The 25,637-nt window shown below is 34.3% G+C and overlaps 2 protein-coding genes across 2 annotated transcripts; one reads left to right on the top strand and one right to left on the bottom strand.

The window, feature by feature from the left end:
• The first annotated feature begins 7,879 nt into the window (after positions 1-7,879).
• LOC112278007 (peroxisomal membrane protein 11-4) lies at positions 7,880-9,331 on the top strand. Its single transcript, XM_024510961.3, has one exon. It carries the CDS (start codon positions 8,290-8,292, stop codon positions 9,043-9,045), a length of 756 nt encoding a protein of 251 aa, XP_024366729.1. The 5' UTR covers positions 7,880-8,289; the 3' UTR covers positions 9,046-9,331.
• A 584-nt stretch (positions 9,332-9,915) lies between these two features.
• Positions 9,916-13,876, bottom strand: LOC112278006 (alpha-dioxygenase PIOX). The gene is made up of 10 exons (XM_024510960.2): positions 13,583-13,876; positions 12,601-12,870; positions 12,330-12,479; positions 12,095-12,225; positions 11,770-11,983; positions 11,489-11,634; positions 11,125-11,355; positions 10,816-11,018; positions 10,461-10,704; positions 9,916-10,349 (listed from the first exon to the last, which is right to left on the bottom strand). The coding sequence occupies exons 1-10, from the start codon at positions 13,679-13,681 to the stop codon at positions 10,103-10,105; spliced, it is 1,935 nt and encodes a 644-aa protein (XP_024366728.1). The 5' UTR covers positions 13,682-13,876; the 3' UTR covers positions 9,916-10,102.
• Between the last annotated feature and the right edge of the window lie 11,761 nt (positions 13,877-25,637).

Here is a 25,637-nt window from a genome sequence, read left to right as displayed (position 1 = left end):
CCAGTACATGTAGAAGTCATAGATGGTCGTCCCTTGTCTTCTGGAGATGTCACTCATGAAACTCATCCTATAAAAGTAACAATAGACGGTCATGATAGCTATATAGCTTTTAACATAATTAAATCCCCGTCCAATCCAGTTATTTTAGGTTTATCCTGGCTAGAAAAATATAATCCTCGAATAGATTGGAATTCGCGTAAACTTGACTTTTCCCAGAGCATTATTAATAGTTCTACCAACCAAGTAAAAAATTATAAGTCTAGTATAGTAAAACCCGTACTGATAGGTGCAAAAGCATTTATACACGCAGCAAAAGAAGGATCAACTTTTGCTATTTATGTTGCACCTATTTCTGAAAACGTAAAGACTTCAAGTGGCATTCCAAGTCAATATCACGAGTATCTAGACGTTTTTGAGAAAAAGAATGCAGATATTCTTCCTGAGCATCGTCCATATGATTGTTCAATCGACCTCAAGGAAGGAACTCAGCCACCATTTGGACCAATTTACAGTTTATCGCAAGATGAGATGGCTGAACTCAAGACATATATTGACGAGAATTTAGCGAAGAATTTCATACGCCATTCAAAATCTCCAGCAGGAGCTCCAATTCTATTCGTAAAGAAAAAAGATGGATCTTTACGAATGTGTGATGATTATCGAGGACTCAACAAGATCACAATCAAGAACAGGTATCCATTACCTTTGATATCAGGACTCCTTGACCAGTTGAATCAAGCTAAGATCTATACAAAAATAGATCTAAGAGGAGCATATAATCTAGTACGGATCAAAGAAGGAGATGAATGGAAGACTACGTTTCGAACCAGGTATGGACATTTCGAATATAATGTCATGCCCTTTGGATTCACGAATGCACCAGCTGCTTTTCAACATCTCATGAATGATGTATTTCGTGAATTCTTAGACAATTTTGTCGTCTGCTATCTAGACGATATCCTGATCTATTCTAAGAACGTCGAAGAACATGAAATACATGTTCGTCAAGTATTACAAAAACTTAGAGATGCAGGATTGTACGCCAAGATGGAAAAGTGTGTATTTCACACTACTCAAGTTGACTTTTTAGGATACATCATTTCAAATGATGGTCTCATGATGGATTCTAAGAAAGTCCAAACAATCATGGATTGGAAGATTCCAAGGACAGTAAGAGATGTCCAATGTTTCTTGGGATTTGCCAATTACTATCGGATCTTCATCAAAGATTTCTCACGAGTTGCAGCTCCACTTACGCGCTTGACTAGTAAAGAGAAATTCCAATGGAATCAAGAAGCGGAAGCATCATTTGAAGCCTTGAAGACATCGTTTGTCTCTGCACCAGTCTTATATCGTGTTGACTTTTCCAAGGCATTTTTTATGGAAACAGATGCATCAGATTTTGCCTTGGGTGCAATTTTATCACAAATGGGAACAGATGACAAACTTCATCCGATAGCTTTTCATTCAAGAAAATTCTCAGCAGCCGAGATCAATTATGAGATCCACGATAAAGAATTTCTTGCGATCGTGGATTCCTTTCAAGAATGGTGTCATTATCTAGAAGGCACTTCTAGTCCAGTCACTGTGTATACAAATCATAAGAACCTCGAGTATTTCATGTCAGCACGCGTGTTGAATCGTCGTCAAGCTCGTTGGAGTATGTCTTTGTCAAGATTGGAGTTCATTATCACTTATCGGCCAGGAAAACAACAAGGTTTGTCTGATGCCCTATCTAGACGTTCTTATTTTGCACCAAAAGAAGGAGATGCAGCTTTTGAGCAACAAAGAACGGTCCTCTTGAAACCGGAGCAATTTCATCTCCGAGCAATGAAATCAACATTGACTGTTGATTCAACTTTTCTCAAGCAAATCCAGTCCAGTATGTCCTCAGACCTTCTTGTTTATGATATCGAGAATAATTCTTCCAAGTCTCATGATCCTTCTAAGTTCGAGTTCAAGAATAATCTATTATATTTTGAAGGACGCCTATATGTTCCAAAAGGAGAAGCACGTTTACGTGTTCTTCAAGCACGTCATGACTTTCCAGCAAAAAGGCACTTTGGATATAATAAGACTTTGGAACTCATATCAAGAGATTTTTGGTGGCCACAAATGTGGAAGTCAGACAAAGACTTTGTACAATCATGTGATATTTGTTCAAGATCAAAAATTCCTCGTCATCGACCTTACGGACTTCTTCAGCCATTACCTATACCAGAACAACCATGGTCTTCTGTTTCTATGGATTTCATCACAGATCTTCCAAGCTCAAGATCTTATGATTCTATATTTGTGATAGTAGATCGTTTCACCAAGATGGCACATTTTGTGCCATGTACAAAATCTATCACAGGTGAAGAAATAGCTAAGCTTTTCATTGATAATATCTATCGCTATCATGGATTACCTAAAGATATCATATCGGATAGGAGAACTCAATTTGTGTCAAGATTTTGGAGGACCCTTTTCAAGATTTTAAAAGTGGACATAAAGCTATCTTCGGCTTTCCATCTTCAAACTGATGGACAAACAGAGCGCGTAAACCAAGTCTTGGAGCAATATTTAAGGTGTACTATCAACTACCAATAAGATGATTGGACAACCCTTCTGCCATTGGCAGAGTTTGCTTATAATAATACGGTACATTCTTCCACGCAACAAACACCTTTCTTTGCCAATTATGGCTATCATCCACGACTTGATACTTTTGATTTTTCAAAAGTTGATAATCCTGCAGCAGAAGATATGGCAAATCGGTTGTCAGAGTTACATGCAATAATGAAGATGCAATTGAAGGAAGCTCAAGAACGACAAAAGATAAACGCAGATCTATATCGTAAGGAGCAACCACAAATCAACGTGGGTGATAAGGTATGGCTACTTCGTCACAATATCAAGACTACTCGACCTTGTGACAAGTTGGACTATCGTAGGCTTGGCCCCTTTTCTGTTTCTAAATAGATCAACCCAGTTGCATATCGGTTACATCTACCGGAGTCAATGAAGATCCATCCTGTATTCCACGTGTCTCTTCTTGAACCATATAAGACAGTGGATATACAAGGAAGAAGACAAATGCCACCGCCTCCTATAGAAGTAGATAATAATGAAGAATTTGAGGTGGAAGAGATATTAGACTCAAGGCGGCGCCGAAATAAGCTGGAATATCTTGTTCATTGGCGCGGATATGATATTAGTGAACGCACATGGGAGCCATCCAGGAATCTAGCAAATGCATCAGCTAAAGTCAAAGTTTTTCATCAACGACATCCATCAAAACCAAGATGAAAATCTCTCTTATAAAAGAGACAAGATTGATGCAAGATAACATTCAATTTCCTATCCTTGTTTGTAACTTCTTTGCATTTGTGATGCTAATTAGATGGAGAGCCAACAACCAGCGGATTCAACTCAAGAACCTTCGTTTGCTGACCTGCCGGACGAGACATTACGATTGTCACAACCTTCAAGACGACGCAATCGAGATGAAGATCTTCAAGAACGACATGTTCTTCCTCGAACAGATGGTGAGATACAACGCGTTTGGTATCACGATTTGGGAAGGGACTCTCGATGTTTGGTGATTTTGCTAGAAGTAGGAACAACTCCTGATGCTATTTCGAATATTCTATTCGAAGGAAGTTACGAAAGCCTCAACAATGATCAAATAACTGGGTGGTCTTCCCGCCCTGGTATGGGACACTACCGATGGTTGAGAGGCCCTATCAATCATCTTCGAAGAGAATAGAGATCAGAGTATGTGGCAAATACAATTCGTCGCATCATAGATTTCCTCAACATATGATGACCGCTTTTCATGGAACTCGTCTCTAGAAGGGGGGATAATGTCATGGCCATAATCATGTAAGCTAATAATTACATATAGAAATAGGTAGAAGTAAGTAAAAGTAGATAAAAGTAAGTTAATTCTATAATATTTAATATAGAAGCTTCCTAGAAACTTCCTAGATGCTACTTTGACTTCATAGGTGTCTTTAATTGACTTTTTGGATTAGAAACGTGGTCAACAAGTTGGCCATGTGCCACACATGTTGTTAGCTTGAAGATCAAGCTAACTATGTGGCCCACACGTAGAAAAACTTGCCTTGTAAGTCAAGGCATGTGTCCTACAAAGTCAACACATATTGGAGGTCCTATAGAACGTCGCCACGTAGCCCCTAGTTAGATAGTATATATACAGATAAGAGTGAAGGCTTCTTCACTCTTGTCAACTCCTTTCTTGCTTCTAGTCCAGGTTCAAGAGTCTTTAGTTTCTTGTCTTGTGGCAATAGCCATTCCAGTTTCCTTTTAATATACCTACTTGTTTATATTTTGACTTATTATATCGAGATAGCCTTTTGGTGTATATTTTCCCTCATCGAGTCTTTGTCCTTGACAGTAGTATGGAATACACACCTTTCTAACTTTGCATATAATCCTACATCTTTAAGTTTTTGTAATACAGGACAAACATAAACTTCAAACTCTTCTGTATTCTTAGAATAGATTAAGATATCATCCAAATATTAGAGCTAAAATCATCAAAAAATTCATGAAAGACATCATTTATTAAATGTTGAAAAGTAAATAGTACATTTGTGAGTCCAAAAGGCATGATATTATATTTAAAATATCCATATCTGGTTTGAAACATGGTTTTCCATTCATCTCTTTCTTTAATGCATACCAGATTATATGCTTTTTGTAGATCTATTTTTGTATAGATCTTTGCTTGATTTAGTTGATCAAGAAGTCTTAAAATTAAAGGTAGAAGATACATATTCTTAATAGTGATCTTATTGAGTCCTAAATAGTCTACATTTATCTCTAGAGTTACATCTTTTTTCTTTACAAATAAGATAGGAGCCTTGGTTGGAGATTTAGAATGATGTGTGAAATTTTTAGCCAAGTTTTTATCATTGTGCTCCTTGAATACAGCCAACTCATTTTGTGATAGCCTATAGATTGGTCCAAATGGTGGTTGAGCTCCTTCATAAAAATCAACGGAACAATCATATGGTCAATGTTCTAGAAAAATATCTGTATTTTTTTTTTTCAAAAATGTCCTAAAAATCTTGATACTAGCTAAAAATACTACTTGATGTCTTCTGGCCATCAGAAATAGATGTGGCATATAAAGCAAAAGATAATCCTTCTTTTGCAGCATACATAAAAGCTCTTGCACCTATCAATAAGGGTTTGGATGTATTAGACTTATATATTTTTATTTGAATAATGTAATTTTAGGTTAAACTATCAGAAAAATTAAGATTATAAGAAATCTAATTTATTTGAGGATTATACTTCTTTAACCAAGATAATGCTAAAATAATCAAATTAGACGAAGATCTTATTATGTTAAATATAACTATGCTATTATGATCTTTAATTGCTATATCTAAAGGAACAACGTCATTCATAATATCTATAGAAGATAGTGAACCATGATCTATGACTTCTACATATAAAGGTTTAGTTTCCTTGATTAATGATATTTCCTATTTTTTAACAAAATCTTCATCTATAAAATAAGTTTAGGCTCTTGAATCTAACAAAGCTAAGATTTTATGATTTTTGGTCCTAAATAAACTTCTATTGTAAAATAAGATGAGGAATTTGAGGAGAGAATATGACCTTTACTAGGAGTTATACAAGATTCTAATTGCACGATCCCTATTATAGTTGGAGAAACTCATTTTTTGACAAATTATCTTTTTTCGCAACCATGCTTCTCATTTTGTAGTTGCATAACTTCTTAGGACAATGTTGAACAATGTGTTTAGCTTCTCCACAATATAAGCATAAGCCTTCTTGACATTGTCGAGTCTTTTTTTGCTTTGTGAGGAGTTTAAAATGTATTATATTAATTTGCATTGGTTCTAGCATCAATGAATAAGTTTTTGAAAACTTGGGAGATGCCATCATTATTTTATTTGTTTCTCTGTAGCCAAATCTTTGTTCTTGATGTCTTTCAAATAATTGATTATTGTATGCAATGGCTTAAGTAATAAATTGTTCTAAAGATTCTACTTTTGGTATTATTAGTAACAAATCTTTAACATTATCCTTCAATCCATATCAAAATTAATTGATAATAGCTTTATCATTCTAGTCCATGTTGCAAGAGAGGTTTTGGAATTCAACAGCATATATGGTGGTTGACCATGATTCTTGCCAAAAAGATAAGAGCTTAATCTCTACTGCTCTTTCTTGATCACTTTTTTCAAATGTAGTCATAAATACTTCTAAAAATAAATTCAAAACATAAAAGAGTTACAAATCCTTTTCTATTAAAGCTGCAAACCAATAAATCTGACTTGAGTAAATCCATTGGGATATTTGAAAGGATATAATCTTAAATAGAGCTTGACTTATTGTAAATATCCTCAAAATTTTGATCTTGTTCCATCAAACTTCTCACGCATACTAATCCTTGTCCCTATCATACTTGTAGAAGCAAAACTCTCTAGATTTGGTTGTGAGGTCGATCTACTTGCTTCTTTCAACTATACAACTTTTTATCACAGACTCTAAACTTCTTCCATATGCATAGTACTTTGATGATTCATATTAGAAATATGTGAGATTTTTACTCTTGGAGTATTGACAAGCTCATGAAGATCTACAATAGTTACAAATCTATTCTTACTTTCACTGAAAATAGCATCCATAATCTTTCCTTACATAGACAACTCAAGTAAATTCAAAAATTTGAATTAGAATGGTTATTGCCAAAAACAAGGAGACTAGAAAGTCTTGAAATAAGACTAAGGACTAGAAAGTCATTGATAAGAGTGAAGAAGACATCATTCTTGTTTCTATATATACTCTTAACTAGGAACTCCTTAGAGATGTCCTGTAGAACTTCCAAAATGCGTTGACTTTACAAGACATGTATCTTAACCTATAAGGTAAGTTTTCTATATGTGCGCCACATAGTTAACTTGTTCCGCAAGCTACCAACACGTGGTTAATTTGTTGATCAAGTTTCTAACCTACCAATCAACTACAAACACATGTTAAGTCAAAGCATTGTTTATGAAGCTTCTAAGAAGTTTCTCTAGAATGTATTATGAAATTAATTTACTTTTATCTACTTTTACTTACTTCTATCTAATCATATAGGTATTTATTAGAATACCTATAAATATTTGTGACACTTAGTACATAAAAGATATACTTCTGATAATATAGATAAAGAAAATGGACTATTAAATCAAGCTTTGATAGTTAGTTATTGTTATTAGTAATTTGACCATCATTATATCAATTTCATTTTAAAAAAATCATTATTATATCAATTCAAATGAAAATCAAAATAATGATGATGCAAATGATGCCAACATTCTATGTGTTTTGTGATGATGATGTATTAATTTAGTAAAATCCTAGTTTATTTTTAAAAAATTCTAAATAAATAAATAAAAATAATAAGTCTTGTTTTCTTTTCTGTTATTGGTGCTTCAAACTTTGTTAATAAATCTGTAAATATTTGTTATGTCTGAAAAAAAAAGGTTATTGTTGGTATCAAGTATGTTAGATTCAAATTTCCAAATACAATGAATATGCTTCAGCAACCTCTAAGAAGCAAAATATATATAACTATATATATATATATATATATATACCAAGAATTATTAGATGCATATCCAAAAAGGAAAAAAAATCATAGATTAATATTGTAACCCATACCACAGGGGAGGAGCCACGTAGGAAGCCCCGTGTCACGACAGCCACAGCCCTTCCGCCACGTAGACTCGCCTGGCCCGCCATTCAATGTCTGGCAACCATATCCACACAGCTGACGTGGCACAGCAGAAGGGCCCATCTCCACCGCAGGAACGGTAGCCCGGATCACCGTGTCTCTTGGCGCAACGCGAGCGGACCTTTCTGCTCTGCTCGCCCCAGCGATTCAGCCCCGCCGCCGGATTTTGCAGCCAATTCGTTGCTATACCAGGGCGAGAATTATCCTCAAGCATTCGCGATTGTGAGAAATTAGAACTAGGAATCGGATTATGGGTTATGGAGAAGTGGGCGACGCTGGGGCAATGCAGGGAAAAGCAGCTTCGGTAGAGTGCAAGAAACAGCTGCAGGTTGGAATTGAGAGCGGCACGGGATTTACACTAGCTCTAGCGTAATTCGACTCTGCCTTCGCACACTTCTCGGCGCTCGTGGTCGGGTTACAATAGGGTTGAATTGTGCGTGTTTTTTTTGTAAGGGGCGAATTGAACCGTAATTGGGTAGTGTTGTAGAGTAGAGGGGAGACTCGGTTGCAGGGTGCGCAGGATGGGAGAACCGAAAGACACGCTCGATAAGCTCGTGGTCTTCCTGGCGAAGCGAGACGGGATTGACAAGGTGGTGAAGACACTTCAGTATGTGGGCAAATTGGCGCACTATGGGTTAGAGCGGAAAAACCCGGTCCTCGCCGCTCGGTACAAGAACCTTGAGGTCGCGGCCGGGCTGAGCCGTAAGGCGTTTCGAACGGGACGGTCGTTGGGTGCGTTCAACACGCTTCGCACCGCCTCACACCCCGATCTCACTATTCAACTGCTCACCATCTTTGGGTATGGAGGGGAGATGGTGTACTGGTTCTTCGACCACTTCACGTGGCTGTCCAAGGTGGGCGTGCTCGACCCCAGCGTTGGGGTCAGGACAGCGTACATCTCAGCGTTTGGTGAGAGCGTGTGGTACATTTTTTTCATCACCATGGACGTGATCGTTATCAAGCGGGGCTTGAAGACTGAGGTAGAGCTCAAAAAACAGTTGGCTAAGCTGGTGAAGTCTGAGGACCAAGCACGTGCCCCGTTGATGGAGGATTCAGCAACGGGGGAGCAGATCAAGAGCTTGAAGGCAAAACTTTCCTCCATCAGGTTGCAGAGGGTAATGGCGGTCAGTTCCATCATAGCCAAGACGGCGGACCTCTTCATTGCGCTTGCCGTTGTGGATCCTAACCCCTTCGTGTCGCACACCATCACGCTGGGTCTCAGCGGGCTGGCGTCTGCTTGGGCGGGATGGTATCAACTGTGGCCGGCGTCCAAGTAAGGCAGCCAATTTCACCAGTTCTGTCGAGGATTCAATTTCGTCTTGCTTCCGACTGCGAGAAATCGTTATCTGCTGGACAATTGGAGAGGCCTCAAGGAAAGCAGCTGTTACCGCCGTAGCAAAGCTGGGCGGTCCGTTCTTCTCTTCTTTGCCTTAGTTTAGTAAATCTTACTACATTTTTGATCGATGGATAGAGAATTTCTCAAGTGGAGAACTGGCCACCTCAACCGTTCCTAGGAAACCGGAAGCTAATAATTTCGATAAGAATATTAACAAGTTCATCTTCCATTTGTTTTGTTCATGGGTGGTGCGTAATTCAGTCCCTTGCATTCGAGTCCTTGTCCGCTTCTAACTGTGAACAGTATGCTTCTCATTTGGTATTCACCGGAGTATACCTTACAGCGTTGAAGTATTTCCGTCTCATCTTTGTCTTGGCCTGCAACCAGTCAATTAGGAAACATCGGATTGTGCATCCGGAACCACCGAGAACCTCACCTCGTGGCCCGGTCTCATTATGAGAAAATAATAGAAATGTGCAGTGTAGTGCTGTGTATTTTAAAATTGAAGTGCATGCCAAACCAAATTAAAAGTAATTTAATTGTCCGGGGTAGTGAGTTAGACTGTCAATTATCACGTGTGCACGCATCTACCTCGGAGCAATCCCCCACAGCTTCAGATTCCTGTAACCACCAGAGAACCACCGACTGTCTTGAAAATGCCTTCTTCGTATTCTATGGACATAGTATTTCTCATGGTCTGCAAACTCTCAGCAAACTTGTACGAAACTTTGTACGCCAACAACCTTGTTACGATACATGCACTCAACTTTGAGAAGCTCTTCACATCTTTCACTGTAGCCAGGTCAAGAAATGAGTCAATGGGCACAGCACTTGAAAGTACTGCATAGAAAGGATATGAAATTCATGATGAAGAATTACAACTGGGTTTTCAATATGCACAATAGGCAATATACAAATTTAAGACAACTATGTTTCCTCTATATCTCTACAGGCTTGAGATCAACGACATATTCGTTTTGGCAGTCTGCCGTAGGTCTTCAGGAGCTCGCTGCAGGGGAGTTCGCGCCCCAGCGGAGGTACAAAGGGATCCAACTCGGCTTCTCTGGTGTCTGATTCCATAGCGAGAATGCCGAAGATGCCGTCATCCAGTCTCCCACCAGCTCGGGATGGTGGCGACGCAGCACATCCTTGAGGCCCTCCGTGGTGTTCACCCACTTCAATCCCTCCTCGGTATACACTTTTTCGTTGAAGTGTGAAGTAAAAAGCGGATCCGCTTCCAAACGCCTGCACAGAGAAACACAAATTGGCCAGCGATTGGAACCAGTAGGTTAATATGGGTCAGCATCACTTCTATGGACTCATGAAATAAAATTTGAGCGTCGTGTACACCGTCACCTGGAGGCCATGAGAACAAAAATGACGAAGGCAGTCTCGCTGATGGCAAACCCTGGGGGTTTCTTCTCCACCAGCAGCCCTACTAGCAAATCAAGGCTCTCCACATTGTTGCCGTAAAGCTCGCGAAGAATTGCTAGCGTTTGCTTGTCTTCTGTCAAATCTTCCCACTTCCCAATGGTGGGCATCACCAAGTTCCTTCGGAACTGGTTGTAGCGAGCCACAGAGCGCTCCCGGTCTCGATAAACTGCAAGAGCAACGTTGCGAATGCACTTAACACTTGATAGCAATATTCTTATGCACAATTATATCACCGCAGACTGAATTATGCTGGATATTCTTACAATGATACACTTACTCTCAAGGCTGGCCATGTCCACCTTGTCCGGCCGGTCAGTACCGTCCCTGTTCTGAGAGGTCACTTCCCGCATCCATTGAGGGTAATTGAACAATTGTAAAGCTCCTGCGGATTGATGTCCTAGAGATGTGAGAAGCGTCTTCAACCCAAGTTTCAGTGCCTTGTCGTTCCCCTTGTTTCCAAGCAGCTCAGGCACAGCAATCCTGCCAATGTTTAAATGTCAAATCATTGAACTCCTTTCTCTTGTTTGGGAGCTTCTTGTCAATGGGTTAAATGTTCGATAAACTGGCCACGAAGGAACGGACTTACTCGTCTACGGTTGGTGGTGTGTGTAGGCTACTGCTCGCAGTTGCCGTAATGTTCTTAATGTCAATCTTCTCAGGCAGCAAAGGATGTAACCGGTACACTGCTGTAAACTCCTCTGTGAGTGAGTAGGGCACACCATGATCCACTGGTTTCTTCATGCCGACCAACCCACTCAAGAGCGAGATAGGAGTAGTGCCGAACGTATCCTTGAATCTCTTTCCCAACAATCCATACCTATGACAGACAGAGCCTCGTGCAGGAAGTGAGTAAAACATGATGGACGTGAGACAACATTCATAAGATTCGAATGTTCATGTGCACGTTGTGATCTCCGTTTCTAAAGATGATTGAGGGCACATTAGCTTACCAGTTGGCACGCATTGCTGCGAGCAAGACATTGTTCTTCAGCAGCTGCGGCGTCCAGTCAATAGTGTGGATCTTCGCGAGTACCGCAGCAGTCACAACCCTGGCGTGCTGGAAGAGCTCCTCGTCATTGAAGTCTGGATGCGCTTTCTGTTCAAAGCGGGAGACGTTTGGAGGAATTCGTTGGTAAGTCCCAGCACCGCGCAGCAAGTCTGCAGCATTAAACCTCAACTAGTCGTGGCTAACAAGGTGTGGAGGAGAAATTGCGCTTCATATGTGACTGACCTTGATTGTATCGCAGACCATGTTGTGCTCTGCAATAAACAGAGATTGGAGCATCGCCACTCCGACCCAGAGGTTGCGGATGTCGCCAGTGACCGGGAGGTTGTCCTCGTCGGTCATTAGCCAACCATCTGGTCGGACCTTGAGCTTGCCGTCTCGGAATGTTCGAACATTACGCTCGGCTTCTTTAGTGCTTCCGTAGATTACACTTGCGTCCCTGCTCGTCACAACATACACATAATTCTACTCAATTAGCTTGTCTTTCGGAAAGCAGAGCTTAGTGGCATTTTTATTTGGAAATTAAGCCTTCCTCCCAGAGGAACCGTACCACCAAGGTGTTCGAGTGTTGATGTGACCGGTCACGTTGTTGCCTGCAGGAACCTCCTTCGTAGGGTAAAACATGAAATTCTTCAAAGGACACTGCGCCGAAACAGAGGGTGGAGCCGTAATCTCGACTTCCTGAGCACCAGAACTGGCACTGTTAGATTCTGTTCAGTTCGAGTTTCAAGTTTGATCAGTGAGCACATGAGTTTCTAGCCATGGTTACTAATGATGAATTGCACCTTGCTCAATTCCTCTAGGTGATCAACCCAGTCGTGAATCATGAAGTTGATCCATGAAGCAGCTATCATGTTAAATTGTTTTCCGTAATCTTTCAATTCCGTCCTAGATAGCAACTTCGCGGCCACAACAGATGGATGGGGGTTGACCAGCTGCACACAACGACGAACAGAGATCAGTTTGCAGTTTGCTAACTCTAGTACTTACCGAATGCTATTACGCCCCTAGCAAGCTATACCATATTGATCAATTATAAGTGTCAGAGAGGTGCACCTCGCTCTTTTGAGGCCCCATGTTGCGCCCAAAGAAGCCAGCATAATCTTCCTCATCAAATGTGGTGTGGCTACTGCTTCCTGGTTGATCAATATAATTGACAACCGCCATTCGACTTGGAGTTGGAACCTGGAGATTGCGATCCTTCGCATTTCCGACAGCTATGAGGTTGTAGTTCTGCTGAATAGTTCGTCGAAGTTCCAGGTACAACAGACCGAACACAACAGGGGTGTTGTACCATCTCCAGAAGCGGTCGGAGAAGTGCACTACCTGTTGGGGGACGAGATGGTTCAGTTTTTTAGTCAGAGATTCTGGTGTCAGAGAATTGGCTGCAGACAATACTAGTAATCTACAATCGCTTGGCTGCAAAGGCCATGTGGAACGCATGCTGTGGTTTGATGCAGATTTATCACGAGCTTGTTAGTAGCGAATTTATCCAAGTGAGGCATCCTGAACGAAGATGCATAATGAAGCGCGAGAACATCGATGACAGCCCCTACACAGTCAAGCCCCAAGGAAACTACCCCATGAAAGTTCAACACCCATTCAGTCGACATAATCACCGTTAAAATGAGCAGAACCTTTTCAAACTTCTATGTCACTTTTCTGCGGTTCTGTTCTTGAAAAAGAGCAACAATTCGATGAGGTTCCGGATATTCAGCAAGTATACTTCCTTGTTGGCATCTACCTGGTGGAGTATCTTAAATTGCAATGGATGTGATTTGAAAGAATTACTACACTTGAAGTGTGTTCAACGTCGTATACAAGTATTTGGTTGTCGAACATTTACAGAGCCGGTCTCGAAACCTTGAATCCCGAAACTTATTATGATCTGCCAATCGACCGGTCCTCAATACCTAAAAGACATGGTACGTGAAGCATGATGTTCAAAACATGGGCATTTCGAACATAACGACACATTCCTTGGTGTGAACAATCCAATCACATACGAGGGGCATCGGCGAAGGTGGTGAGTGCTCACGAGAAACATGGTTTCGTGAACGAAGCTCATCTGTCTGTACGTGGGTCGAAGATCTGGGAGCACCATCCACGAAGTCAGAGCTCCGAAAACTTGTCCCATGTTGATCAAACCCTCTGAGACCAACTCAACCTGCAATCAATCACTGTCGATCCCCAGCAACTGACCCAACGTTACTCCACACTCGAGCTTGTCTACGCAAACGCATAAAGCACCAACGCTTCACCCACTTCGCCAGCAAATATGTCCAGTGACGTCGCAACCGAGGTGGCTTACGGTTTTATAAATACCCAATCCAGGTTACCCCTCACGACTCGCCCATGTCGATCTAGCAGATTCATGCACAAGGCACGACTTTTGCCAGAGAGAATGCTGTCAGACGGCGGCGAAAGACAAACAATGTGCACGTGATGAGCTACCGTTCAAGGGTAAATGGAGATCATGGGGTAGTTTTCATGGCACCGTTTTCTTCTCTGGTGGGTGCCCGTTAGTAGTCCCCTTGCAATGCGTCGTTGTATCGTCGCCGTGGCTCTTGCACCATGCCCTCCACGAAGGTGTGGAGACGGCTGCGGCGTCGTTGTTGTCAGAAGTCTTCAACGCCGCCACGTCAGATTCCATGTCAGCATTTTACTATTATAATACCAAGGAATGTGTCGTTATGTTCGAAATGCCCATTGTTAATAATAAACCAAAAATAGACTGTACCAAAAATAGAGCATGTCAAAATGTATTGTTTAGTTTGGTTTAAGTAGATGATGCTTTCAAATTTTAGGACTAATTTATTTCAAGAGATTATTGTAAATAGTTTTGGAACTTGTGCATCTTTATATTATTTAAACATATTTCAAGTTCTTTTTGTATGATATTTATGGTTTTATAAAAATAATGGAGTTGATATCTAAATATTACAAGTATTGACTATTAAAACTTGAATTGACATTGGTAGATACAGTTGTGGGATTTTGTAAAATGATCCATTTTCATTTAAGTAATGCTCTCTCCTGTGAGTAAATCCTTTTAAAACCAAACATGTAGAAAACTAAGTTACAATGGATTTAATTGGTTGATTTGTTGTCATCTTAAAGAAACTTGTACTTTATCTATTAAAAAAATTCAAAGTTATATCCAAATTGATTCAAATTATTAGCAAAAAACTCAATTAAAGTTTAAACAAGAGTTTAAATATGGTTTTTAAAGCAAAAATAAACAAATTGATTATCTAAGAATATAGTCTACAAAAAATAAGAATAATTTATTAATATTTATTAATTAACTTTGAATTTAATTTTTTATATAAATCTATATATTTTTAAGTTGTTGATCTAAAATACCTATAATAAATTATATATTTTAATTAAATATATTTGATTTCTATTTTTGGTACAATTTAGAGTAAAATTAAATATAATTTTGATAATATATTTAATAAATAAATAAATATAAATATTAAAAATACTTTGTATATTATAATATATACATATATATATATATATATATATATATATATACATGCATTTATAAATAAATAAACATATGTGCTATTATTTTATCCAACTATTTTTTTGAATAAAAACTTATGTCTTTTATTAAAAAAATTATAAAAATAAATCAATGCACCTATAAAAAAACAAAAATGTATTTCATAGGAATGATGTGAATGAAATAGTTTTTAGAAGAGGTTGCAAATGAAGATATTTAGAAAAAAAAGAGATGATAAAATAATTTTAAAAAACTCTAATTTAAGTCTTGTGGTCTTATTTTATATTTTTATAATATAAAATTAGATGTTCTTCATGAAGTCTTGGGATCTTAAATTTGAATTTATCTTATTAAAGTTATTAAATTAATAAAAATTATCTTAATCTTACAATTACCTAGACATTCTTGAAATAGAAGATCTTGTCTTAAACAACTTTGGCATAGATATCTTCAAGAAGATGCTTAAGCTTAGATTACACTACTTTTAGTTTGTAGCATTTAATTTGGTAATAAAAAAAATAATTTTTTAAATATGTTTTGAAAGGTGTTGTTAATGCTACTACAATTGATTCTTATTAGATATTTAATTTAGTTTATAATTAAAATCAATATATATATATATATATATATATATATAATTATTAACATTATTTTTCATTAGAATAAAAAGAAATTAGAGATACGTATTGAGTGGATAGCAAGTTGTATCAAGAACATGAATTACAAAGAATAAAAACTTCAATATATTCTTATGTCATTTCAAAAGAGTAGATATTTATTGAAAGATAGTATGATACTAATACTAGAATGGCTATTGCCAAAGATAAGAAGACTAGAGACTCTTAAAACAAGACTAAAAACAAGAAAGATGTTGACAAGAGTGAAGAACGCCTCATGCTTATCTCCATATATACTATCTAACTATGAGCTATATGGCAACGTTTTGTAAGTCATCCGACATGTGTTGAACTTGCAAGACACATATCTACCTTGCAAAATAAGTTTCCTACATGTGCGTCACCTAACCAACTTATACCACAAGTTTCCAACATATATAATACGTGGCTAACTTTTTTGTCTAATTTTTAATGTGCCAATCACCTACAAATACATATATAGTAAAATCCATATCCCTTAAGCTTCTAAAAAGTTTCTCTATAAGATATTATTAAATTTACTTACTTCTACTTACTTCTATCTAACTCTTTTAATCTAGAAATAAGTTCTACCTTGCATATAGATTTATGTTCTCTCTCCTTTCTAGGGCCAAGTTCCACAAAGAGCTATTATTTCATATTAAGAAAGTGGAAGATGCAACAAAATATATTTGCCACATACTTTGATAATTATTCTTTTGAAGGTAGTTGATAGGTCCCCTCAACTACCAATAGTATCTCATATCACAATAAAATTTGATATTCGATCATTATTGATGCCTTCATAAATTCCTTTTAATAAAATATTTGAAAGACCATTAGAGGTTGTTCCCACCTTCAATAATATTATTAGATATTGGGAGTCTCTTCAAAAATCATAATACCAAACGTATTGTATTTTGTCATCTATGTGAGGAAGAATATATCATTCTTGAGGGTCTTTATTTCTATTATGTTGTCTTGAAGACTATCACAATCTTAATGCTTCATTTGATAATTCATTAAATAATAATTCTTGTATTTGAATCTATTGGTTGTTGATTTTTCATCTCATAAGTGCAATAAATTTACAAAAATTACAAATAAAGATAAAAGGTATGATGCAATTGTTGTTTGTTTTTTGATAATGAATTGATAAACTCTTCATCTTAATTTTGATGGATGTTGCCAATAAAAAATCAATCTTCTTTATTCTTTTTGTAAATAAAAAATACAATCTACTATTAAAAATATAAAAGCATAAGAACTTGAGATCAAAAGATTGATAGTAAAATCCATAAAAATAAAAGACATTGGTTGTTATAATATAGGTAGTGGTTAGAAAAGTCTATTAGGATAATTATAAGGAATTTTTGATCTAGAACAAATATTATATAATTTTACAAAGTCTTTAATTGATTTCTATATTTGAAGCTATTAAAAATCTTTTGATATTAGCTTTATAGTCTTGTTATATCTAAAATTCCATATAATTGGAAAATTATTGTGAGCTTAAAGATCACATAGTTGTGTTTTATTTTCTAGGACATTTAAGTATCTTTTAAAATAAAAAAGATTATTCTTAAACCTCAAACTTAGAAATAACATAAAATTTTGAAGAAATATTTTTAGTATCATAAATAAGAAGATTTAAGGATATACCTCATTATACTTAGATAAAAAAAGATTGAATAAAAAACTAATATTAATTTCATAGCTTAAAGATGAAATTATTCTAACTTCAAAAGAATCATTTTTTATTAATAAAAAAAATTCAACTCCTACTTTTGGTATAAAATAAAAATGTTTAGAAATGACATTTAATAAACCTTGTTGTTTTCTTTATTGACAACTGATCTTGAATTCAAATATTAACAAAACCATACCCCAATAGATTTGGCAACAATTCAAAATATGTGAAGACATAAATACTTAAGATTCTTATGATTTATATCAACAATCACTAAACTAAAAGTGCCTTCTTGATAATGGTGTTATTCTTGAAATATATCTACAATTACAAGAAGTTCTATATTGTAGGTCTTGTAATTAGTCTTGGTTGCTAAAAAAATTCTTAAATAAAAAGCTATTATGTGAAGTATGTTATTTGCTCCTATTTGTGAGAATATGACATATAAAGCAATGTACAAAGATTTTTTTTTTATAAAAATGCCTTGAAAAATTTACACAAAATGAGATTGATATAGAAATAAAATCTATCTTTAAAGCTTTAAATATTGGTTCAACTTCTTTATTTCACTCAATTTTGTCTTTACAAGTAATATGTATAAGTCAAGGTTCAAATTAAAAAAAAAAAAAAAAAAAAATCATGATAAAAATCTAATAGTAATTAAAAAATCTCCAAAAAATATTATACATTTCTTATTATTCTTGAAATCTTTCAATTTATGATAGTTTAATCTCTTTTTAGAATCCATTACAAAGCCATCATTTGAAATGATGTATTATAAAAAATCAACTTGAGTTGTATAAAATACACAATTTTCTATCTTAGCATACAAACTTATATTTCTAAATTTTTATTACATATATTAAACATAAAATACATGTTCTTTTTTTGTTCTTAGAATAGACTAAAATATTATTTAAATAAAAAACAAAAAAATATATTTAAAAAATCTAAAACAAAATCATTTTTAAGATATTGAAAAGCAATTGGTACATTTATAAGTCCAAAAGATATGATATTATATTTAAAATGTTCATATTTGGTTCAAAATATAGTCTTCTATTTATCTCTTTCTTTAATATTTATTAAATTGTATGTTCCTTATAGATTTAATTTAGTATTGATCTTTCCTTGATTCAATTGATTAAAAAATTTTAATAACAAAAATAGAGGTAATCTATTTTTGATGGTGATTTTATTGAATCTTTGATAATCTACACACATCCACAATAATCTATATATATATATATATATATATATATGTATAAGAAATAGTAGCTCATGCTAGAGATTATGAATGGCATATAAAGTTTTTGATCAAGTTTTTATAAATATACTTCTTGAGTGTTATCAACTTATTTTTTCATAAGCTATAGATTAATTCAAATATTAATTTAGTTTCTTCTTGAAGATTAATTGAGCAATCATAAGGATAATATTCTAAAAATATATCCTTATTTGTTTCTAAAAAATATCTTGTTATTTTTATTATTGGCTTCAAATTTCACTTTAAGTCTTCTAAACATTAAAAATAAGTATATCATAAATTATATCATGTGATCTTTTTTTTTTGTAACTTACATGAAAGTTCTTACACCATTAATAAAAATTTGATTGCAATAGACTTATGACTTTTTACTTCAATGACAAAACTTTGAGTTATGCTTTGAAAAGAATCAAGATTGCAATAATCTACTTTTTTTTAAGATCATATTTTTGTAGCTATACTAAATCTAAAATAATTGAGTATAAGGAAGATCTAATAATATTAAATATTATTATACACTATTGATCATTAGGTGCTATGTCTAAAAAATAGTTTTGTAAGCAACATCTTTAGGAGACAATAAAAAATTATCTATGACTTCTACATGTACTAATTTAGTTTATTGATGAAAGATATTTTATATTTTTTTAATAAAATCTTTATCTGTAAAACAAATTGATGCTCCTAAATCTATTAATATAGAGGCTTTATTATTTTTTGATATTAAAAAAATATCTATTATAAAGTAAGGTGAAAGATTTGAAAAAAAACTATTAATAGATATTATATAAGATATTAACTACAAATTTTTTATTATAGTTGGACAAACTTTTTTTTTAATACATTGTCTTTTTTGGTAACTATGATTTTTATTTTATAATTGTATTGCTTCTTTGCACAATGTGGAGAAGTATGTTTATATTTTCCATAATATAAGTAAAATCCTTCTTAACAATAATAGTTCTATTCTTGCTTACTGAAAAGTTTAAAACATACTATATTAATTTTACATAAGTTCAAGCTTTGATGAATATATTTTTAAAAACTTAGGAATTATTTTCATGACTTGACTTATTCCTCTCCAGCTAAGTCTTTGTTTTTTTGGCATCATTCAAAAAGCCAATTTTTGTATATAATGGCTTGAACAATAAATTATTTTAATAAATTTATTTTTTTTATTGTCAAAAATAAGTCTTTAACATTAACTATTAATCCATATTAAAATTTATTGATAAAGGCTTTTTCATTCTAAGCTATATTTTAAGTAAGATTTTAAAATTTAATAATATATATGATAGGTGATCATTATTTTTGTAGTCAAAATAAGAGTTTTGTCTTTGCTACCTTTTTTTTTAATTGCTTTAATTAAATGTGACAACATTCAATAGGACCTTCAACACATGTTTAATTTATAAGACATATGTTTAACTTACAAGACAAGTTTTTTATATGTGCATTACATGGCCAACTTATTAGTTAAGTTTTTAACCTATCAATCACCTGTAAACATGTATAAAGTCAAATCCACATCTATAAAATTTCTAAGAGAATTATCTAAGATATTATCAATTTTACTTACTTCTATCTAACTCCTTTAACCAAAGTAAATTTATACATTTATAATAGGTTATGGTAGCAATAGCAAAAATTATAATGAAAATAATAATAATCCTTTTAAATACATAAACCTATATCAAGTTGTTAACATAAATTTATTCATATTTTTTTTCCACAGTTTTTATTTAAATAGGCTTATATATTTATGAAAGAGAATTCAAATGAAAACAAATATTTTAAAATATTTCTATGAAACAATCATAATATCACTGAAATATAAACAAACACATTAATCTTGTGTTCATATATTTATATATATATATATATATATATAGATATATATAATCAACAAGACAGGGTTAACGTGGAAGACAAATTGGAACAAGACAAACAAAGGACATAAACAAGCTTATCCTATTGACAACAATGTTACATATCCTTCTGTAATATCTGCATGGAGTTCAATTTGAGATTACAGGCATCTCATTCGGAGTTTTCAGAGCAACTTTAACAATTCTCATGAAGATCTGTCCAACGGGTAAGTAACAAAGTAAGACCTGCACAATTCCAAGGAAGCAGACTGGAAAAGAGTGGTCAATCCGCCAAAAGAAATGTCCAATTGGCTGCAATACTCATAACTTCCCGGGCCTCATTTTCTTCCTCTGCCAGCCATTAATTTCTTTTATACCTCAGCAGCAAATCAGTGCCCTTTACTGCTCCAGCCAATGGGATTTTTTGATGTTACATACAGACAGAATTTGGCTCAGGAAAAAATCGATTTTTTTTACTGTAGTGTGTTTATATGTATACATATATATATATATTTATATATATCTTAATATGCAGAAACACAATCATATTGTTCAGAGTCTGAACGTGACTATGCACGCCAGTATTGCAGGACACGTTGTCTATTCTCCGAAGCATCGAAGCTCAACGCATCCACCGCGCACGGTGCCGGACACATATAAGTATCGTCAAAGCCCATTCTTTGAAGAAGTCAATGCACGCTGCAAAGCGGAACTGAAACTGATAAGTCGGAATCCGCAATCTAATCCAGACGTTTCTTATACTATTATATTAACCCCACAATCAACTTCGATAATCCTAGTTCAGCGATCTGCTACAGCGATGGAATCAGGTAGCCTGGTGGGGCTGCTGCTTCGGACACTGTTCCCATGGGGGTCACTTGGACACACTGTTCCACTTTCTTTCATCACGTGATTGCCCCACCTCCATCCTCGACGAGTCCTCGTACGTTCACAATCCAGCTCACTGACTGCTCGGAAGCAATTGCGTAAGCACCTCATCAGCTGATATTATTGGCGACGAAGCACGCACACCGGGTCTTCAGAGTCCACTGTCAGTATTAAAACATTTGCACGTTTTTTGCATCAGCCCAGGTTTAGGTCCTGATGACTAGCACAGAAATCAGACACAACGTGCTCCGGACCTGGTCAATGCTCGGACGATGCGGCAAGCGTGCCAGGTTCGCGCAACTTGCTCTCTGTTCGTGATTACTTTCGACAACGATCTAGGCTTTGGGTTGTTGTTGTTGCTTAAGCACGTTTGCTAAAATATCGGCGACACGGAAAACACTTGGAGTGAAGCAGTGTTAGCTTGAAGCGAAAGAACCTCGTGTAATACCAACTGATGCTGATTCCTGGTTTCGAATCCTGATTTAGCATATGTTGCATTGAGGTCTGTGAGACACTTGAGCAGTTCAGAGGGTGATGTTATTGTTATTATTAGTATCTTTCGAATGAGATTGTTTTGTACCTAACTCAAATCAAGATAGTAACTGTTGATTTTAACTGCAAATTGGCGAGGTGCTCATCCATCGGATGTATACTGCATTCCACCTCGTACAGCAATGGAGGGAACTGTGCACAGTTTGAAGTCAAACACCACAGGGACAACCATACCAGCAACACGCAATGGTGAACCAGGGTGTGGGAGTGACCACCTTATCTACACTTTGGTGTCCGACGATAATATAGATATATACTCACTTCAACCCAAGGTAATCCTGCTTAAGAATATGTACCTCGCCTTTGTAGAAAATGTATCCAGACCTCATTTTATTTATTTCTATTTTTATATCAATGACGTATAATCTGCTTTTGGAGTTGTACAGCACCCTCTGAAATAGAGATAAGTTGAACACGGAGAATATGAGGGCAAGATTGACTTATACTCGAGAGATATCAAAATTGCTGATGTTACATTCGTCATTCAGATTGTGGGTACATGATTGTATGGTACCACATTTATGGTTTTTGTTTTTTAAATATTTTATAGCGTTGTGGTAGGAAGGTCTGAGGTCATTTTCCACAATCCCCGGATGGCATAAAAGATCAAAAAAATAAAAAATAAGATGCAATTCAATACAATTGGGTACGGATATACCTCGATCTAAGTGACAAAAGGTTAATGGCTACAAAAGAAGTTCATTTCAATGTCTACACTGAAGTAATACCAGGAATGCTGATGTGTTCACTGTGAGCACATCAGGAATCACTGTTATATCTTCATCTGAACGGAATTTGACGCCTGGAGATCCCTTCACAAGATGTATTGCTCCTCTATAGTCGACATTTCTGATTGATTTATTCCGAAGAAATCTACAACAAAAAATGCACGCTTGCCACACTATTCATTTCTACGCGACATGGTGACAGAAAGTTGTTTTTAGCAGAATTGACCACTGTGTTAAAAGTTAACCGTTACTATTCGGTTCTCAGATACCAGAGGTTTGTCATCTTTGAAGCTATCTGTTGTATATAAAAAGATCTAACTCTTGGCTTTGCTTGCAATATTGAGTGAATATTGAGTGAATTGTATAAGAATGTTGGCATATGTTGGACGATCTTATAGGCTTGACCGACCGTTTTGGTATCTGCAAGGAATCATTGCGAGGATAGTGTAGTATACTATTTATAAGTACAAATAGAAGTACCCAAGGATGCGACTTTCAAAAATATAATTATGGCTTAAATCCAAGCCTCAAAATAAAAAAATTGCGGAATATAGTAAATGGAACAAAAAATATAATTTAAAGGCACAATAAACCTGATTTTTACACTAATGAATAGAACAATATTACAACAGTGACTATGAAAATGATCATATCAAAGGAAAAGAATACTATTTTTTATTTCAAAAGAAGAATTTTAAAAAATCTTAGTCTTCTAATTTTGACATAAAATTACTTCTACTGCAAAAAGCATATTCACCTGAAACAGGATTGTAAACAAGACTTATTATAAAAAGATGTTAACATGTAAAATCTAATAACTTGATAATAAGATGAAATATATATATATATATATATATATATATGTATACACATACATACATTAGACATATTTACTCTTTGCATTGGTCACTAACAACAAATATAAATTGCATGATATATAGATTTAATAGCCATGAAATACATGTGCTACCAATAAAGAGGTTTAATTTATATACCAAGAGTCATAAACAAGAGTATCTTGAAAATGATTCTACAATTTGTTTTATTAAAAGAGATGACAACGTTACTATTAAACTTCTAATTGAACAAATATGAACAAAAAATTAAAAAATTGTATACTAAATCTAATTGTGACATCTACTTCTTTGCAACATTAATTAAAAATAATTTAAAAAATTCAAGTCTTATCAAAAGATAAACATGCTCATTTCATTTAGTTTGATTTAATGTTTTTGTTCTTTACATTAAGAGAATTGTAAAAAATAAAAAATTCCAGTAATAAATATAAGAACTCTTAATACACTATAATTGGTCGATTGTAATATATGTAATCTAAAGCAAGTTAGAATACGTTTTGGATATTTAAAATTGTATGACTTGAAATGATTATTTCAAATATTGACATCAAAATTTATTATAAAAAACCAAGTTATTAAAACAACTCCCACATTATAGCTTTTTTGTATAGATAAACAAAAAAATTAAATAATTAAAGTTATAATAGAATAATATATATATATATATATATATATATATTTATTTATTTAATATTTTTGCTAACCTTTCCCACAAACAGAATGAGAAAAAAATACAGTGTATACTTAGAAGCAAAATGGATTTGCTAAGAAAAAAATTACTCATTAATAGGTATCATTATTTGCGGTACTTTTTTATATTAAAGCTTAAAGAATATTTTAATAGAATTAATTTAAATAGAAATTAACTTACAAAATTAAATTCCAAAAAATTCACATTTAGACTATAAGATATTTTAAAATAATTACATAGGTTTCAACCAAATCTTCTTGTTTAAAAATATTTGGATGCAAAAACGTATACTAATTTATATATATATATATATATATATATATATATATAATAATTTTTGAATATAATAAAATAAAAAATATATATATTCTATAATACTTTTACATATTAACTTATTATTTTAAGAAATTTAGTTTTAATAATGAATATTGTCTTTATATTAAGTATTGTTATTTGGAATAAAAAACAATACTTAATATAAAGACAATATTCATTATCTTGTTGTATAAATATAGATTATTATGAATAAAAAATTAATTTTCAAAAATTATTATTAAATACAATCAAATCCAAATAAGAATGCATATTTAACCTACTTTTAAGAAAAGATGAAGAATCTAAATACAACTTAGTCAAGATATCTCTCACGACATAAAGAAAGAATCTAAGAGTGCAAGTGCGTAGAAAAAATCCAAAACTTACTCAATGGCTAAATCACCATAGCAAAGAAAAATCTTACAGCTATAAGTTTTTTTCTTAAAAACACTCATAAGACTTGACTTGATAAGAATGACATGTCAAGGAATTTTTTAAATCTAAATCCTTAAATCCTAGTTGATACTACAATATTAATTATTATAAAATATTAATTAGATAAAAATCTACTAAATTAAAGTAAATTATATCCATCTAATGTGATTAGGCATCTAATATCACATTTTGTGATAGTTTTTGTATAAATAAAAATTACCATAAATAACAAATCAAGTGTTAAAAACCATCATCAAATATGCAATCAAAACCAAATAAGAGTATATAATCAATACACTTTTAAGTACCTCTTCTAATTAATCAACAACCTTATCAATCAACTAGAATAACAATATATACATAGTCGGAGATGAATATCACAATGATGTTGCAAAATTGATTACTGTCAATTGATGTTGTAGCAACTAGACTACCAAAATATGTGAAAAATGTGGAAGAAGAAAATTTTAACCATTATTATCAAATGAGACATGGCTAAAAGATTTTCTGCAATAAGAAAAAATCTAACTTCTTAAAGAAAGAATTCAAAGAAGTAGTATCAAGCATGTAATGTGTTACCTATGTTGGCACTAATCATATAATAGTATGGTAGCAATTTCTTTTTTTTCACCACACACAAGAAAAGGGTGTCT

Source organism: Physcomitrium patens, chromosome 26 (assembly GCF_059467195.1).
Source record: "Physcomitrium patens ecotype Gransden chromosome 26, ASM5946719v1, whole genome shotgun sequence".
Lineage (NCBI taxonomy): Eukaryota > Viridiplantae > Streptophyta > Bryopsida > Funariales > Funariaceae > Physcomitrium > Physcomitrium patens.
The sequence above is the reverse complement of the archived record's forward strand: the minus strand, read 5'-3'. Positions and strand labels throughout refer to the sequence as shown.